Raw genomic sequence first — 18,259 nt, forward strand, 5'->3', positions numbered from 1 at the left:
ATCCACTCTACAAGGGAGGGTGTGAGATCCAGTGTACAAGGGGGGGCAAGAATCAGTGTACAAGGGGTGGGCGTGAGATTCAGTGTATAAGGGGGGAGAGAGATCTAATGTATGGGGGGGGTGAGATCCAGTGTACAAGGAGGGGTGAGATCCACTCTACAAGGGAGGGTGTGAGATCCAGTGTACAAGGGGGGGCGAGAATCAGTGTACAAGGGGTGGGCGTGAGATCCAGTGTATAAGGGGGGAGAGAGATCTAATGTATGGGGGGGTGAGATCCAGTGTACAAAGGAGGGTGTGAGATCCAGTGTACAAGGGGGGGGCAAGATCCAGTGTACAATGTGGGGGTTGAGATCCAGTGTACAAGGGGGGGTGAGATCCAGTGTACAAGGGGGGATGAGATCCAATGTACAAGGGGGGTGAGATCCAAATAAAAGGGAGGGTGAGATCCAGTGTACAAGGAGGGGTGAGATCCACTCTACAAGGGAGGGTGTGAGATCCAGTGTACAAGGGGGGGCGAGAATCAGTGTACAAGGGGTGGGCGTGAGATCCAGTGTATAAGGGGGGAGAGAGATCTAATGTATGGGGGGGTGAGATCCAGTGTATGGGGGCGTGAGATCCAGTGTATGGGGGGGTGAGATCCAGTGGGGGGGGAGGCAGACTGCCTACACAGATGCACATGGAGCCCCACCTCCCCTGTGGCCAGGCCTCTCCTCCCACTGAAGTGGGGTCTCTTTCTCTCCTTGGACCTGGGCTGGTCCGTGACCTGCCTAGGCTGAGGGAATGCAGCCAGCGCTCCTTGTGAGCACTCAGGGCTCTCCTGCACCATGTCCCTCTCTTGGACCACTGGCCCCTCCGTAGACAGAAGCCCAGCGCCGGTGCTGAAAGGTAGGTGGCCCCATGGAGACAGAGGCCTGGCGGTCCCAGCACAGGGAACTCGGAGACCGTCCCCAGATGAGCCTGCCTCCCTTACGGGGGGAGTGAAATCACTCAACAACTGTAACGTCAACCCCCGCCCCCCCCGCCAAGAGAGAAGACCACAGACCTGGCGGTTTAAATACAGACATTTATTTCTCACAGTCTGGAAGCTGGACGTCCAGGGTCAAGGTGCCCGGGTGGCCGTTCCCGCGAGGCCTCCCCGTCACCGTGTGCTTCGCGCAGAGACGGTGCTCCTCAGGCAGTAGCCTGACGGGATCAGGGCCCCTCCCTATGACCACATTTATCCTTCATTGCCTCCTAATCTCCAAACACAGTCACGCTGGGGTCAGGGCTTCATGTGAGTTCGGGGGACACATTCAGTCCACGGCACCCCCGACCATGGTCCCACCGCTGAACAGACTTGCTAGAAGCTTGTTTTGTTCCGCTTTGTAAGTCCCCACAAACCCCCGTGGCAGGGTCAGGGGCCCTCGTGGTCGTCCTTAGTTAAACACCCTTTTTTTTTTATAGAAAGTATAAACTGATCTATAACGACGGCAAGCAGACCAGCATTAGCCTGGGGGTGGAGGCGGGGGGGGAGGCGGGGGGGATGCGGAGGGGCCAGGGCACATCTGGGGGGACACTTATGCTCACTGTCTTCATTGTGGTGACGCTTTCACAAGTGTCAAACCCTAACCTGTCCACTTGAAATATGTGCCGTTTACTGTACGTTACTTATACCTCAATGAACTTGTTTAAAGGTTATTCTTATTAAATGTTTTACTTTTAGGTAGTTGTAGATTTACACGCAGTCATAAGAAACAGCACAGAGGGGTCCCGTGCACCTTCGCCCGCTCGTTCCCCTCGACGGTGACATCTGGCAAAACTGCAGGACTGTATCGTAACCGGGACATTGACAGCGACAGGAGCTGCCCACCTCAGCCAACGTCCCGTCTGCTCCGTGCACTGCGCTGTGCATGTGATGAGCGCCGTGCAACCGTATCCCACGGGCAGGTCCCTGGATCCAGAACTGCTCCATCACCCCACCGGCGTTTAAAAAAACTAATTGTGGTAAAAGGCACATAACATGAAATTTACCATCCTAACCTTTCTTAGGAGTAGAGTTAATCGGCATTAAGTGCTTTATGCCTCAATAACGCCATTTAAAAGTCTGGGTTTTTTTAAAGACGAAAGTTTTCAAAAACCTGGACTTGGTGAGCAGGCTCCGTCTCGCAGGTCCTGAGTCACTGCCCCTTTTCCAGCCCCACGGGATGGAGGAGACTCCAGCTGGCTCCCATCTGCTGTGCCCTTAGTCCCTTCTGTGTCGATGACTGTCACCCCCAAGACCCCCTGCTGGTCAGCATCCCGTCCAGAGAGGCAGCTTCCCAGGGTCAGTGTCCCCTGAAGAAAGACCCTGGGCTGTCACACCTGCAGGGTGACTGCACAGGGTCACGTGCAGAGGGGGCGAGAGGTCCCGGCGTCTCAGACACGCCGAGTTCCACACGCAGACCCACTTGTTCCATGAAGGCCCTCAGCCCCAAGCCAATGCGGGGCGGCTTCAGGAAGCCCATCTCCCAGACTGGACAGCCTCGTTCTGTGCGTCCTGCAGGCCTGGGAGCCAGAGAACATGCCTGGGGGACGCTCTTGGTGATTTCCAACCTCCTGGGAGATGAAGCTATCGTGTGGGCAAGCCAGGATCCCACAGGCTCACAGGGAGGTGTCCCTGCGGCTTTCGGGTCACTCAACTCTCCCCCCACCACACCCGTGACCATGCTGCCACTCGCTCCGGGCACCCAGCTTTATCCCCCATGAGAAAGTCCCATGTGAGGCCAGGGCCTCTGCTGCCTTGGTCTCTGCCAAAGTCCCAGCCCAGTGCCTGGAGCAAAGTACCTACCCAAGCGCTGCCTGTTGAATGAATAAACGATTACCTTAACTGCCAGTCCTGAGATGGGTAGGAGGGGCTCAAGGCTTCCTTTCATCACACCAGACGGCTTACTTACGGGGAACAGCCACAAGGAAACCGCCCCCCTCCTTCCCTCTCTCTCCACAGCGAGACTCCACCCCACGTGCACATCTGCGTAGGGTCCTCTCCCCCGTCCCTGGCACTGTCCCCTTACCCGGAGGAGATCTCAGAGCAGGGCCAGGCAGTTGTCTGGAGCCCAACCCAGCTGGACGTGAGCCACGCCAGCTGGTGCCCACAGTCACCGGGCCACATGGAGCTGGGTTCTCCATCACGCATATCAAAGCTTCCTCAGCACAGGACGGAGGGAAGCAGGCCAGGCCTGCGCCCACTGAGACGCACCATCACCTACATCCTCCCCAGAAGGAGCCCGAGGGACACGCTCACCACGCACAGCTGGGCAGGCACGCCCTGCAGCGCACAGGGCTCCGCTTCCGTGCTAGCTCTCTACACAGGGCCCTTCCCCGCGGAGGTGGCCGGAGCCTTCGGGTTTTTCGGCCACTCCACACAAGCTTGCCGGCTCCTCCGGACGGGCACACAGCCCTGACCCTCCCTGGTTCCAGAGTTTCAGTGACATCAAGAACCTCCCAAAGGCCTCAGACAACCACAGGTAGGGGGGACACGTGTTTTTTTAACTTGACTGCACTTCATTCATCTATGTGAAGGGCCTTGTGGCTAGTGTTTTGTTTTGTTTTTTTGTGGCTAGTGTTTTTATGTGTTGTTGGTTCATCACAGAACATCTGGCAACATCAAATGACAGGGGATGACTTCCGTTTACATAAAGCGCGCACACAAAGCGAATCTCTTGGCTGTTAGAGCACAGGTGTTTGAGCAGTAGTGACAGTGGCCCCATTCTCCGCCCTCCTGAGGACACGTCACCACGTCTGGCTCCTCTTCAGAGCCCCCCACACCTGGTTTGCACGGGCGCTTGTGACGGCGCAGAGCTCTCTTCTAAGAGGTACGTCACCCACCTGCAGCCCCGGTACCCACACCTGCTGCAGGGCCAAAGCCTCTGCCTGAGTGGACAGTCCGTTCTGGCTGGAACCCAGATGCAGAGCGAGGACTCTGTCCCTCACCAGGGCCCAAAGTGTCCCAGTGTCCGAGAACCACCAGAGACAGTCACTGCCCTCAGCAACAGCTCAGGGGCAGCCCCACTCTCTGCTCAGCTGCGACCAGCTCCTGGGACCCAAGGCAGACAAAGAACGCCACCACCCCCATCCAGGGGACCTCGCCACTGCGACCGGCGGGGGGTGTGGGGATGCCGTGTGAGAAAGGCCCAGTCATGCAGAGGAGTGTTGGCACACGCTACACTAGTCCTCGGAGGACTCCTGGAGCATGGGCACGCCTCCCCATGAGCCTGGGGGCGTCGGAGGAGAGGGCACAGCCCGTTTCGGAGGACCGCCAGGCCTGCGATCTCAAGGAGTCTGTCCTGGTTGATGAGCACCGAGAAGTGGGGATCCCATCGGGACACCTGCTCACCAGGGTTGGGGCAGCCCAAAGGCCAGAGCACACAGGCCTGGCAGCCATCAGTCCCCCGTCTGGACGCCTTGTGGCTCTCACAGGCCCTGCCCCCCTCCTCCACCGCTCACCCTGCATTTGTCAAGAACCACAACAGGGAAAGAGTCTAGAAGTTCCTCACGATGTTAGGCACAGACTCTGCTCCTGGGTACCTGCCCAGGAGAATGAAAACATATGTCTACACGAAAACGTGTACATGAAGGTTCACAGCAGCCTTATTCACAAGGGCCGGAAGATGGAAACAGCCCAATGTCCGTGGATGGATGAGTGGACAGATAAAGGGCAGCCTATCCGTACAGTGGAATATGACTCATCCTTAGAAAGGAAAGTCCTACACGTGCTACAGCGTGGATGAAACAACATGAAGAAAGTCAGACACGAAAGGCCCCATACTGTGGGGCTCCTTTTATACAAAACGTCCGGGAGAGGCAAATCCACAGAGACAGAAAGCAGACTGGAGGTTACCGGGGGCTAGGGGAGGGGAGAGCGGAGAGAGATTACATCAGGGATACAGGGCGCTTCTGCGGCTGCTGGAAAAGTTTGCAAACCGGGGGAGACTGCGCTGAACGCGCACTCTGACGTGGTTCACTGTGTGTCGTGTGAATGTCACCTAGTTCTTCTAAAAAACAAGATATATAACAAAAAACCAGAAAACGCCAACAGGCCTCAGCAACAAGCCGGATGTGTGCCCCAAAGCACATCCTCGGGAAAGCGCTGAGGGGAGCCCCAGACAGCGGGGCACGGGCACCGGCCCACCCGCACCGGGTCCGAGTCTTTGGAGCAGAAGCCACGATTCCCCAGCCCCCCACAGGCCATGCTGCACAGGGAAAACAGGTGACGTGTCACACGTGACACTGCCTTCCGGTTTTGTCCCCATGGGGAGGCAGGGCGTCCACTCAACAGTCCTTGACTCTACGATAATCTGGAGCACGTCTGCATAGACCAGTCAGACCTCCCCAGGGCCCCAGCGCCCGTCAGAGGCCGCACGCCGACCACGTCCCTCAGCGCACAGTGGGGCACTGGGGGCAGAGGTGGGGAGCGGGCCAGGCCCGAGGCTGTGGTCTTGGCCAGAGGGAAGGTGCCGGTGGGCAGGGGGGTGGTCCCAGTGCCGTCGGTGCCGGGAGGGTAAGGAGGGGCAACCAGGCGGTGCCACCATGTGACAATGGAGCCCAGCATCGTGCATTCGAGTCACCGTCACTCAAGGGGGCCCCTTGGTTCTCTCAAAGCAGTTTCCAAATACCCACAAGACAGGCTGCCAGTGATCTAGGGTTCCGCCGCGATGGGGCCCGCGCGGTGGGACGGGGCGCCGGGGAGGCCTCGGACACTCGGCTGCCCCCGCACCGTCCCTTCTGGGTGTCCCCGACTGTGAAGGGCTGGTAGGTGTGCTCACGGTCCCAGAGAGCCCCAGCCTGCTCGCCCAGCTGGCCCAGCGCTGGCCAGACACGAGCGCGCTGCGGGCGCTCAGGTGGACGATGCCCGGGGCACCGGCGTGGCTGATGCGGGGAAACGGCCCACCATGAGCGCCTTGTCCGGCACCTCGAGTGTCCCTGATCAGCGACATGAGCGGCGGGCGTCTGGGCGGGGTCCTCTCTGCCAGCCCCGCATGACCGGGTCCCCGGGAGCCAGGTCACGGGGCCGCGGGGGTGGGCAGCCAGCCCTGGGGGCTTCCGAGGGCCTCCCGTTCGGCCAAAGAACAGAGCCCGTCAACACAGGGAGCACATCGGTCACCCGCTCGGGTGAGGAGACCAGAGCTGACCCGGGGTCCTGAGCCCACGTCCTGGGCTTGTGAGCAAAGCCACCGCTGGGCCTGGGTGTGGGGTAGGGGACAGACGCCTCCTAGCAGCCTGCGGGCTCCTGGCGCAGGGGACGCGGGCTACTCATCACCCCTCTCCACACGGAGACAAGAGCCTAAACCAGCAAGACACACAAGGACGCAAGAGACACCCAACGGGGTGGAAGGTCCCGGGCTGAGACGTCCTCCACGTTCAAGGGTCCTGTCCGGGGGCAGCGGCCTGCAGGACCACGTGTGACCACCTCCTCCTCTGACAGTCAGGGACACCTGTGCACGACCTCAAATGCGGGGAGAAGATGGCCCTGCACGGACCTCCAGTTACACAGTGCTGGCCAGTCAACCCAACAGACACAGCCCTTCTGCACGAGGCTCTCGGCCTGACCCGGAAGAGGTAAGGGATGGAAGTGAGGAGAGGGGATGCCGCGTCCCTGGCCCAGACGCACCCCAGGATTGAGGGGCCCACCCCCAGCCCCCAGGACGGCCCCTGGCTGAGAAGGGCCCTCCCCGGGCAGCCGCAACACCCCACCTGCAGGCAAATCCCCGGGAGCGTGCTTCCCGGCTCCCGCCAACCCACTTCTCGGTGGGGTGGGTGGGTTACCTTGGCCCAGCTTACAGCGCAGGATAGAGACCCCTCCCCGGGGTTGCCCCTCCTTCAAGCTGCCCTGAGGCACCAGCTGGCAGGCTTGCTCCACCTGCATATCTGAGAATAGCAGTGCATTTGCCACGACTCCTAAAGCTTTATTCCTTGCTTTTTATCTACTGTGCTTGGCTTTGCTGCCTTCTCGCCCTCCTCTCCTTCTTCGACTGCATTGGTTACATCTTCTTTTTTCTTTTTTCCCTCTCCTGGTCTGGAACTCACCCTTCTGTAGCTATTTTCCTAGGGTTCGCCTGAGTTAACTCACACTCTCAGCTCAGGGTCTGAAGCCGGCCAACACCTCCGGCCTCATCCTGAACCAGCGAGGCCGTCCCGGGTGTCCCGGGCGTTCCGGGCATTACCGTCCAGGGCGTTACAGGCGTTACCGTCCAGGGCTTCCATCCCGGCTGGCTCTTGAGGCTCCTTGTCGCCAGCATCTCCGCTCCCGGGATCTGCCCCCACGCTCACTTCTGACTGCTTCTCGCCTCCCACTCCCTCCTCCTGACTTTGACTTGGCTTTTGGAGAACATTCCCCAGTTCCCTTCAGCAAGGATTTGGGGGCGGTTACTTTTTTGTCTTCGTGTAAAACTGTCTTCATCTGACTCTCCTCTGCGGATGGCAGCCCAGCCCCGCGGGGACTCTGCGTGGAGCCAGGTGCCTCCTCCCGGCAAGATCCCTCGGCCCCCAGAGTCTCCGGCCCACTGTCCTCCCTCGAAGTCCCGACACGCCGTGCATCCAACGTGCCTGTCTACTTAGTCCCGTTTACTCCGTTGAGGACTTGGCCTTCACTGAACCTGAACATCCATCAACACAACTGACAAAAGCGTCCCCTTCTCTCTGGCCTCTCATCCTGGAAGCCCTGTCAGATGCACCTTGAACCCCTCATCTTGTCCTCCGTGTCCCATCCCCCCTCAGGTTGCCTTTCACCACCCTGGCCACCTGCTGGGTAATCTCTGCAACCACCTTCCAGGTCAGCAACCCCTTCCAACGTTTAACCCATTCCTCGGGCTGGGTTCCAGCTTTGAGTTTTTAAACCCAGTGACTGTCTTTTTCATTCTGGGAGCTCCATTCGGCCTTTGTTTAAAAGAGCCTGGGTGTTGCCTTGTGGTCTCCTTTCCCCCACGTCTCGGACTGTTGTAAACGGCAGTCCCCTTAGCCTTTGCTGTTTCTGATTCTTGCTGAGGGAGAACCACTTTCTCGGGACTTTTGTAACTTTTTACTGTGAATTCCACCACAGAGGTGCTGCCTGGGGGTGGGGGGGGGTGCCCTTCTGGGGTGGTTTTGCATTTTATTCCGCCAGGCACCCAGGTGACTCTTAGCACCAAAGGTGGGGGGGTGGGGAGACTTTCCCAAGCTCCCTGCCACTGAGGGCGGGGCTCCACGTGTGAATCCCTCCAACCCACCCAGCCGGCACTCAACGTCTGACCCAGCAGGACTCTGTCCACTCACCCCTCTTCGGGGAGCGCTCGCCAGGCTGCAGCATCCCCACGCCTACACCACCAGGAGGGAGAGTTGGCAGCCCCTCCCCCGATGGGGCGCTGGCCCCGTGGGGACCAGGAAGCAGCTGGGCCTCTGAACGCCAAGTCCCTCAAGAGATGTGGCCCCGAGCATCTTTTCACTCAGCTGCAAAACATCTTTTCCCTTGTTTATCTCAAAAAAACACTACAATTCGCAAAAAAAAAAAAAAAAACTCTCCAAAAATGCTGAAATTCTTTTTTTTCAATTGAAGTGAAATTCACATAACCTACAAGTAACCATTTCAAAGCGTGCAATCCAGCCCCGTTTAGTGCATTTGCAATGCTGTCCACTCTCCAGTTTAAAGCTTTCTCATTGCCCTCGCCGAAAGAAACCCCATACGTTTTTGCTATCGTTCCTCACCCCCCCCCCACCCCCGCGGCAACCACTGATCCACTTCCTGTCCCTGTGGATTCGCCTTTCCTGGACATTTCACATAAGCGGAATCACACGCTCTTTGTCCTTCTGTGTCTCGCTTCTTTACACGGAGCATCAGGTTGTCAAGGCTCACCCACGTTGCACTGGGTACTTCACTCCTTTTCGCGGCCGAACAGTATTCCGTTGTGTGTATATACCCCACTTTATCGGTATTTCCCTGTTCACTGTTGATGGACATCGGGGCTGTTTTCACCTGGCTATTCATGTTACTGTGCGCATGGGTGTACAATTCTTCAATGCATCTAACATCTAGGTGGTTGAGTCTGCTTTTAGACTTTTTTATAACTACAATATCCCTAAAAACAATCGGAAACATTTCCAAAAATTGAAAATGCAAGAAAAGGATTACTGTTCTAAAGACATCATCCCTACAATGGGTATGCTAACCCATTTTCCCCAAGAACCCAGCCAGTGTACCCCCGTGGTTGGAGGGTGGTTTGTCAAGGGGAAGGCATTAGCTGGAGTAAACCCCACCACGGCAGAGACTTACAGAGCCCCTCATGCAGAGCTCAAAGGACCCCCTCAGCCATGAAGGGAGCCCCATGTGGAGTGCCCCCAACATTCCCCTGTCCCCGTCCAGCACGAAAACTATGAGAAAATGGAAGGGCTTCAAAATACTTACTGTAAGAAGGAAAAAAACATTCCATTCATCTTAAGCAACTACTCTACATAAATTACCATAACATGAAATGTTCTGTTCTACTTTTGCTTAATCTATTCAGATCAGTGGGGAAAAATCCATTCATTTTTGTCTTCCTCCATCAAACACTTGAATTGCCCATCAATATCTAAGTTTCTTTGCAATCCAACTGTAAAAAGTACAAAAGTAATTGTTTCACCAAATGGAACTCATGTAAAACCTGATGGCAGCGACAGCTCATTCCCGCAGGACGTGCACAGCTCAGGACGGGCTGCTTACGGATTCCAGCTCTGGGGTCAGACAGACCTGAGTTCAATCCCAGTCCTGCCTCCCCCTGCCTGTGAAGGCTCCAGCAAGTTCACCTCATTTGTAAGACAGGGTGCATTCGGATAATCCAAATGTTAACAAGCACCCCCAAAGCCTCAGTGCCTTAAGCAACAGAGATCTCTCCTAAGCTGTCACTCACTCCCAGCCCCTTCCCCAGCTCCTTCACTCCCCCATGGCCCTGGGGTCCTCTACTGGATCCGGAGTCTCCTGCCAAGGAACCAGGGACGCAGACCACATCCACAGGAGGACAGCTCAAGAGGTCTGGTGTTGGGCCTGACATGGTGGAACCCACTGTTGCCCACACTGGCTAAAACTCAGTCCCAGGACTTTCACTTGGGACAGGGTATCCAGATGGTAGGTAGCGTCTCTGCTACGGGGGAAGGCGCAGGTAAAAGGACCCCCGGGACACCGGAGTGCCCTGAGTCAGGGTCTGTTCCCAGCAAATGAGCACGAAAAGAAGTCGGTGGGGGGGCACCTGTCGAGACATTTCATTCTCAAAATGACCCAGTAGGAGTAGCCGGCAGCCACGATGGCCTCTGGGACTTCAAAAAGTCCTCCACGCACGGTTCTGTTTCAACCCCACACCTCCGGCCCAACTGCAAGTTCCGCTGATAGTGACAGAAGGCATTTCTTGAGCCATCACTGTGAGTCTTTGACAGACGTGGTCCCCTCAAATTCCAGGCAACGGGTCCCCTCACCCCCGCCTGGCAGACGGGGCTGTGGGAGGGGCGGTCAGGGTTCCCACCCAGGCCCTGCTGCCCTGTCTGTGGCTTCAACACCATCAAAACACATAAGCCATGTGGGCCGCAAAGACTGAGGGCAATAAACACGGGAGAAATGCTGACAGCCCACAACATTCTAGACACTTATTTGTCTTTGAACTGGAATCAGCTCCCCTCTGTCCACCTTTGTGTGGGCACACGGCACACACTTCAGGGCTGTGGCTACTCGATGCTGTCAACTCCAACAAGACTCTGCCTGCAAAACCAGCAGATGACCGTTCAGTCACTTATGGGCTCTCAGATGTGAATTTTCACACTTATAAAACAAGTGTATCTGGTGTTCTGGGAATGTCTGGCAGCCTTATGGAGAGGCCCTAAAGCCTCCTGACATCACCACCTCAGAATGAAGGGTCAAATGAAGTCGCCCAACACACTTCCCGTTCAGAGGCGGGCAGTACACCGAGGGTTCCTTCCCCGCCATGCCACCGCCTGCTGGACGCCAAGGCCAGATATCAATTAGGCGACGCTTAAGCCTCCCTGCCTATGACTCACCCATTTAACAGAAACCGTATCATACACTTCCCATAAATACAATGCACTGATGGTAAAGCACGGACCCCTAAGTGATGACATCAGAGTTGGCACAGAGCTGGCACAGAAATTGATGCTCGCAGCCTGTCTGCAGCTCAGCCTCTCCCCTCCCGGCCAGTGCCGGCGGCACAGGCTGGGCGTGTGCAGCCCCACAAGCTCCCGCAGCCCCAGACAGAAGTACAGCAAAGCCTGGGCAAGGAGGCGAGAGCTGCCCCTGAGTCTACCAAGCAGACCCGGCATGGGTGCTACAAGCCTCCTTGACAAGTGGACTCTCGGGCCCTCCCATCTGCCCAGGCCTGACGATGCTTGTGTGTCGTAAGGAAGGCTCTCTGGGGGAAGTGGGGCGGCCAGACCCGGCAGCAGGGAGCGGGGCCCAGCGCTTTCTGAATTCAGGGACGAAAAACAGGTGCACTAGGCCAGCCAAGCCCACTCTGACTCAGCACAGCGGAGCATCCTTCCCGGGGCTTCCGAGCCCCGCTCTGGGCCAGGCACCCGCTGGCAGAGGGAGCTCGGCGCTGGCACAGCCTGTGCAGTAGGCGTCCGCACCACTGGCTTTCCTGCAGCTCACCTCGGAGACAAACGTGCAGCTCCAAGGACAGTCTCAGCCGCAGCTGGGCACTCAGAATTTATCGGCCGAGAAAGAACTAGTTAGCAGCCTGGCTAGAAGTTAACACTAAAATCCCGAGACCCTGGAGCCGTGTCTGTGCCCAGCGAGGGCTGCACTCAGCGCTCTGAGGACAGCAGCTCGTTTCCCGCTCGAGCGAGCGGGGAGAGCGAGGCCCGTGCTGCTGCTGTCGCGTCCCGGTCACGGTCACGCTCAGGCTCCCGTGCAGAGCCCAGGGCAGCAGGACCAGGTCGTGGGAAGACCACCGTCTCACTCGCCTCCACCACGACCCCTGCCGCCATGCTCCGAACCGGGGGCTCTGCTGACCGTGTGGCTGAGTTTCTCTGGGTCCCCGTCATCCGTGTCGTCACCGCTCACCCTCGGCCCCCGCGGGGGAGCCCTGTAAGGACAAGTGGGCTGTTCATCGTCTGTGTGTGCCGGGGGCCGTGCAGACACAAGCCCAGGCCTCTCCCCAGCCCCGGGGGCCGCTCATTTAACACCTGAAGGGCTCCCAACGGCCGCTGCACTTCCAGGCTGTGGCCCCCTCCACCCGGTGGTCAACGTGCAGAGTGCCAGCCACCAACGGGCAGCTCCATGCCCACTGCCCACGGCCGGGTGTACCAGGGCTCTGGAGAGAGGGAGGGGCCCTGGGCACGGCTCTGGAGGCCCAGCTGCCGACTGAGGCTGGGTTCAATCAACAGCCACGTGGGAAGCTCCACACACATCCCCCCGCCCCCAGCCCACAGCAGGCAGAACTGAACTCTGCAAAGATCAAAGGGCTCTTCGGTCAAGAAGCGCACACACCCAGCAGGTTACGCGGCTTCTCTCTGAGAAGGTCATTTCATCCCTAATCGGAGCCCAGGATGCTGACAAAGTTTCCAGATAAACATCCCTTGGTAAAGCCCCGTACTTACAAGGAATGCTTCCCCACAAAGAAGGGGGACAAGGAAGATCCATGACCCACCTCCCAGAAGTGGTTTGGGGGTGCAGACAAGGGAGTTCTTCATGAGGTGCACATGAAGCGTGGTAATTACCATGGTAATCACCATGAGCGTGGTAATCGCCATCCATCTGGACAATGCCACCCACCCGCCAGTCAATTCTTCCTCAAAGATGGAAAACACAAGTTCGTCCTGTACCATTACTAACATGCTCTTTGATGGTGGCCAAGAAGACCTGGTGGGGTCCGGTCTGGGTCCTCCAACCCCCGCACCAGCATTTCACCCCTTAGCACAGTCAGCAGGGATCAACCAGAAAATTATAACCCAGCATGAAACACAAGTATTGAGACTTTTGTTTCAAATGAAGACCCCGGTATTCCAAAAGGTTTCCCCTCTGAACGTTAACTCTTTTTTGGAAAGCTTTTCCCTAAACAAAAGCAAAGACACTTAGAAATCCTGAACACTTTCCATGGAAAAAAATCATAATGCTGTTTAAAAGACTGCCTTAAAGAAAATAAATGGAAATACGAGAGTCTGCAAATAACTACTGTACACATCAGGTTGGTCTGTTTGTTACTCAACTTCGGTAGTTGTTAATGATTCAGATATCAAAAATTCTAAGTGTCATATAAGAATGTTTTAAAGCATTTCCAAACGCTTTTTAAAACTACAAGAACAATGAATATTTTTGGTTTCAGAATGTTTTCCACTGCACTGTAATGAACAAGAAGCTCAGTGTTCAGTTTTAAACCAAAGCAGGGATTAAATCAAGAATTCAGTTTGAATTGTGTATCCATCTAAATACAACAGTGGAAAACATCGTAACTACAGGCGACGATCTCCCTCAGACACGTCCTCCCACAGCTAACATGTAACGCTTCAACTCTTCCAGGCCCGGAAACCTCCCAGAACTGACTCCTGCTCTCACTTGTGCCAAATGTGTTAAATCAGACAGGAAGGGGAAGCATAAAATTCAACTTATAACCTGAGGCCAAGATATGAGCTCTGGTTTGAAAAATGAAAAGCTGCTGGGGTGACCTAACCCACTCCAACCCTTCAAATAATTAAGACATTTAACCCCAAAGATAGATGTCCAACAAGGAACTAGCATGCTCAGACTGACCGCTGGGCAAACACACAGAGATGTGTCTTGAGTCCAGGGGTCAGACAGCAGGCCAAGACACCACAGTGAAGGAAAGGAGAGGACCAGATGAAACGCTATCCCTTCCCTTCTCCTAAGGCGCACAGCTCTGGGCTGAGTCGCTGGGATTGGCTGACTCACCAGCTCTCCACCTTGCCCTGGTCAGCCCGGGGGCTGGCTTTGGAAGGGCAACTGCCTGCTGAGAGGGAAAATTAGGAACACGACTCTCAATTCTGGGGCACAGTCTCATGGGTAGTATCATTTTCCACTTTTAAAGACTTTTCCCTAAACTGAAACAGGCAGGGCCACTGAAATCATTCAGCTGCAGATGAAACAGATTCCACGTTGCTTTTCCGTCCCTTCCAACAACGTATTACAGTTAGGCAATCCTAGAAGCAAGTCCTCTTCCACAGCCACGTCTGGAAAAAGGCATGCGGAGCCCTAGTACCCTTGGCAAATGTGTTTTCAGAGACACCAGAACATTACTATGATACATTTCTCTGCTGGCCCTGCCGTTTATCACTGAAGAACTGCTGCTGCTGCTATAACCCTCACAACAGCCTTCTGACAAGTCCCCTTGGTCTTTAACTGGTGACAGAAGTCACACAAACAAAAAGCCACTCCTCGTACACACATCGTGTGCACAGGCTGCCGCCCTCCCCTGGCACCCTACCCAGCACCAGCAGGTAGGATCAGAGCCGCCTGGGGGGACTGCAGCAAGGAGAGGGCTGGGCAGGAGGCTGCCAAGGGCAGGGAGGCCCCAAACCACAGTCAGCTCCGGGAAGCACCAGGGTCACACCAAAACACCACTAATAAGCAGCTGCTACAAAGACAGGGAGGTGCGAAGGGGGAGCAGGGCTGCACAGCTGCACCGAGCAAGTAAGAACCGGTATCCCCTCTGGGCCAGGCCAAGGCCGAGCAAGGGGCGGTCCCAGGCACCCAAAGCCCTCGACCCAACACTGGGAGAACTCTCCGACCCCAAAGGCGATGAAGTACGAGCCCTTCCGGTCCCTGAACTCGCCCCAGCACCTCGGGTGCCCATCCTCCAACGGACCCGCTGCAGGAGAGCAGAGATTTCAGGAACACCTCCCCCCCCCAGCCCACCCTGGGAGATCACCCACGGTGGGGGAGGGGAGCAGAAAAGCCAGACCCAGAGAAGTGGTCAGCCCTGGGCAGGGGGCGGAGCGGGGTCAGTGTTCCTTGGGTCGCTCAGGCACACTGTGGATGTCCGAGGCGCCTAGACGTGACCACTGGCCCCACCCCGGCTAAGACGCCCCCCCAGCCAAGACCCCAGCGCCCCAGCCCTACCGCGGTGCCAGCCGCCAGGGTCCGACCCCCGGGCGCCTAGGGTGCTCCCAGGACTCTGCGCCCGGCTCCTGGGCACCGCCGCACCCAGACTAGGACTAGCTCTGGCCGCAGCGGACACGAGCCCTGAGCAGGCGGCAGGGACGCAGCGCCCGCAGTGCGACTGGCGCAGCTGCCGAGGAGCAGGGCGCGCTGCCCAGACCCCGACCCCACGGCCGGGGAGGGGCGCAGCGCCGGGAGGACCGCACCTCCGACCCCGCTGAGCCTGCGGCCCCGGGCGCACTCACCCCGCCACCGCCGGGCAGAGGACTGCCCTGCATTTGACAGCACGCGGGTGGGCACGGGAGAAGAATGGGCACGGGACAAGGATGGGGACGCGAACTGGGCCGAGGCGCGGATCGGTCCTGGGTCGGGAAGGCAGGGCCGGGACAGTGGGATGGGGACCCGCTCTGCACACAAGGAAGGAGGGGTCCGTCCGGGACCCGGGAGAGGGACATGGGGGTCCCCTCCAGAACCTGGGGTAAGTGGGGAGAGGGTCTGTTCCGGATTGCGGAGGGAGGTTAAGAGGTACATTCCGGGTCCAGGATAATGTGGGGGGGGGGGGGAGGCAGAAGAGGAACGGGAGAGTCATCCCTGGTGTAAGGAGGGGGAATGGAAAGGTTTTTCCGTGACCCAGGAGAAGTAGGAGGGGGTCTGCTCGGGCGACCACACGAGGTGTGAGCAGGGCACCACGCAGGACCGGAATGAGAAGGGAGAGGGGCCCATCTGGCAGCGGGCAGGCGTGGGGAGGGAGTGCACCCCGGCCCGAGGGTAAGAGCAGCAGGGGAGGTTTGGGACCGGGCGGGGTGGGGGGACCCGTGTAAGGGGGAGGGCGACGGTGTGAGCAAGTCGCGGAGTGCAGGGTAGGGTGTCGGCGGCACCACGGAGAGGCCGGTCCCGACCGGGAAAGGGGGTCTGCCTCGGCAACGAGGGACGGGTCCGCTCACCTTGGGTTTGTACAGCCACTTTCGGAACCTGTTCATCATCGCCGCGCCGGCCCGGCCCGGCCCCGGCGGCCCTCACCTCCGCAGCGCTGCGCCTGGGCCCGGCTGCGGCGCGGGGCGGGCGGACGCGGGGCAGGGCCGGGCCGGGCCGGGGTCCCGAGCGGACCCGGGGCGCCGGGCGGGCGGCGTCAGGTGCGCGGAGCAGGTGCGCCGCCGGGAGATGCTCGGAGAGCTGCGCGCGGCACTGACCCGCAGACCGCGGTGGGCAGGTGGACGCGCTGACTGACCAGGCACGGGGGCGCCGGCTCCTCGCGGCTCACTGACACCAGGTGCCTCGGCCGGCCACCGCCGCCCGAGCCACACATGCGCCGACGCGCCGCGAGCCCCAGGCCAGCCGCAAGCCACCGAGGCTGCCCAATCCGGTCGCTGCGCCGCGCCGCGCCCCGCCCGAGGCGCGCTCCCCCGCAGGCGACCCGGCGCGCCCGGAGGGGCCGAGAACTACAAGTCCCGATGGGCATTGCGGGGAAGAAGGGGCCCTGGATGTGGCGACCTTCCTGGGCTGCGGGCGCTGTGCATTCTGGGGGTTGTAGTCTCCCCTCGGACGGCTCCGGAGCGTACAGTGGTTGCTAGGTGACAACGCCCAAACTGCGCCCCAGCACCGCCCCTGCCCTGAGGGTTGCCGGGGTTCCGGCCGAGCAGAAGTGGAAGGGGAGATCCACTGCTATTCCCCAATCCCCTCGCGCCCGCTAGCCCTGCAATGTCTGTGCGGCGGGCGGTGGCGAGAAGGGAGGTTCCGGAGCGCCTGCGGAGCCCGCTGACAGGTACGGAGGGAAGGGAAGCAGGCGAGACCCGAAAGGGGGCCGAGACGCGTCCCCTCAGCACCAGCATCACCCACGTGCAACTTCCCTAGCTCTGCGGGCCAGTTCTCGTCTTTCTGTTTCCCATCTTCTTGCTTTCGCTCACCACCGTTTTGGTCTTCTTCCCAGCTCCTTGACTAAAGTTAACGGTGCTTTTTTTTTTTTAATCGCCACAATAAACGATGCTTTTTAAAAAGATATTCTCCCGTATTCACTACTTCCCCTAGCCATGCCCTAATTTGGACCCATAAAAACAATCAACAAAATCTGAGAATCTATTAAGTGCTAAGCAGAAAGCTAAAAACAAGTGTGTGGTCTCACTTGAAACTCCCTCTGGTGCCTGAAGAATCAGGGACAAAGAGGCTGCTGCGCTCTGGCTGTGGGAGGGGACCCTCCCCCAACCGCCTTGCGCTTTCCCCTGCCCCCACCCAGCAGCACTTCGGGTACGTGCAGATTTAGGGTGCACAAGAGGGAGGTAACTCTCTCTTGATAGAGAATTTATTCTCTGCTGCTCATGTTATCACTGGCCCAGCGTCCAGGTGCTCAGCTGGGCTGGACTCCCTGGCCCCTCTATTCCATTAGAGTCAACGTGAGTCTAGGCACCGGCAGCCGTCTGAGATTTCCCTGAGTGTTGGCAGTCCTCCGGGTTCGTTTTTGAGTACCTGATTGATCCTCCCCACTCCCCTCCAGCTACCACCAGTCACTGCTCCCCTAAAGAGCAAAACCCCTCCGGAGTTGCCTCTTATCTCCAATTCATTTCCACCTTTTCTCTCTTGAGCCTGCTCCAATCAGATTTTCACCCAGCCCCTCCTCCCAGGCTCTTTAACTAAGTCATACTTGACCTCCATGTTGCTAAATCCAACTATGAGAGCTCAGCCCCGCCTCTTCCAGGAACAAGTGTCCCAGCTGAGTACTCCCCTCCTGGACACACTGTCCTTACTTGGCTGGAACAGGTCTCACTCTCTGCCTCTCCTGCTGTGGCTGCTCCTCTTGAGTCTCCTTGGCTGGCATCTCCTTGCTCCTCAACATCCTGACTCTAGAACCCCGGGACTCGGTCCTTGGAAGTCCCTCTATCCACCCTCTCCCTGGATGACTTCCTGCGGTCACATGGTTCAATAAACAACCGTTTTCTCCTGACCTTCCCAAACCTGCATCTCCAGCCTGAACCTTGCCCCGGGACTCTAGACCCCTTTCCCTGTTCTTTGCCGGTTGGATGTCTACCAGATTCCCCCAAACAAAACGTGTCCGACTGTACTCCCATTCATCCCCCATAAATCCTGCTCTTCCCCCAGCCACTGTTTCCAGTCTGAGAACTTGGGTAGACTCTCTGTGGGTGTGCCCTTGGCCTACTCCAAGCCTGGGACTATTGTTGCTGCTCA

At 58.0% G+C, this 18,259-nt stretch overlaps 2 protein-coding genes across 6 annotated transcripts in view; one reads left to right on the forward strand and one right to left on the reverse strand.

Annotated features, from left to right (window-relative positions):
- Positions 1 to 16,454, reverse strand: part of ZFYVE28 (zinc finger FYVE-type containing 28) — a 113,373-nt gene extending 96,919 nt beyond the window's left edge. The window contains exon 1 of one of the 4 annotated variants that reach the window (XR_012331815.1): positions 16,027 to 16,454. Coding sequence is in view for 2 of the 4 variants with exons in the window: in XM_033856533.2 (XP_033712424.2) it covers positions 16,027 to 16,065 (39 nt within the window). In the remaining 2 variants the exon portion in view is untranslated. The remainder of the gene's footprint in view (positions 1 to 16,026) is intronic. The other 3 variants (XR_012331816.1, XM_033856533.2, XM_073804757.1) reach the window with 3 other exon arrangements.
- A 192-nt stretch (positions 16,455 to 16,646) lies between these two features.
- The window catches only part of CFAP99 (cilia and flagella associated protein 99), a 41,665-nt gene continuing 40,052 nt past the window's right edge, over positions 16,647 to 18,259 (forward strand). Inside the window, exon 1 of one of the 2 annotated variants that reach the window (XM_073804758.1) lies at positions 16,647 to 16,844. The gene's annotated coding sequence lies outside the window, so the exon portion shown is untranslated. The remainder of the gene's footprint in view (positions 16,845 to 18,259) is intronic. The other variant, XM_033856541.2, reaches the window with a different exon arrangement.

The sequence above is a fragment of the Tursiops truncatus genome, chromosome 5 (genome assembly GCF_011762595.2).
Source record: "Tursiops truncatus isolate mTurTru1 chromosome 5, mTurTru1.mat.Y, whole genome shotgun sequence".
NCBI lineage: Eukaryota > Metazoa > Chordata > Mammalia > Artiodactyla > Delphinidae > Tursiops > Tursiops truncatus.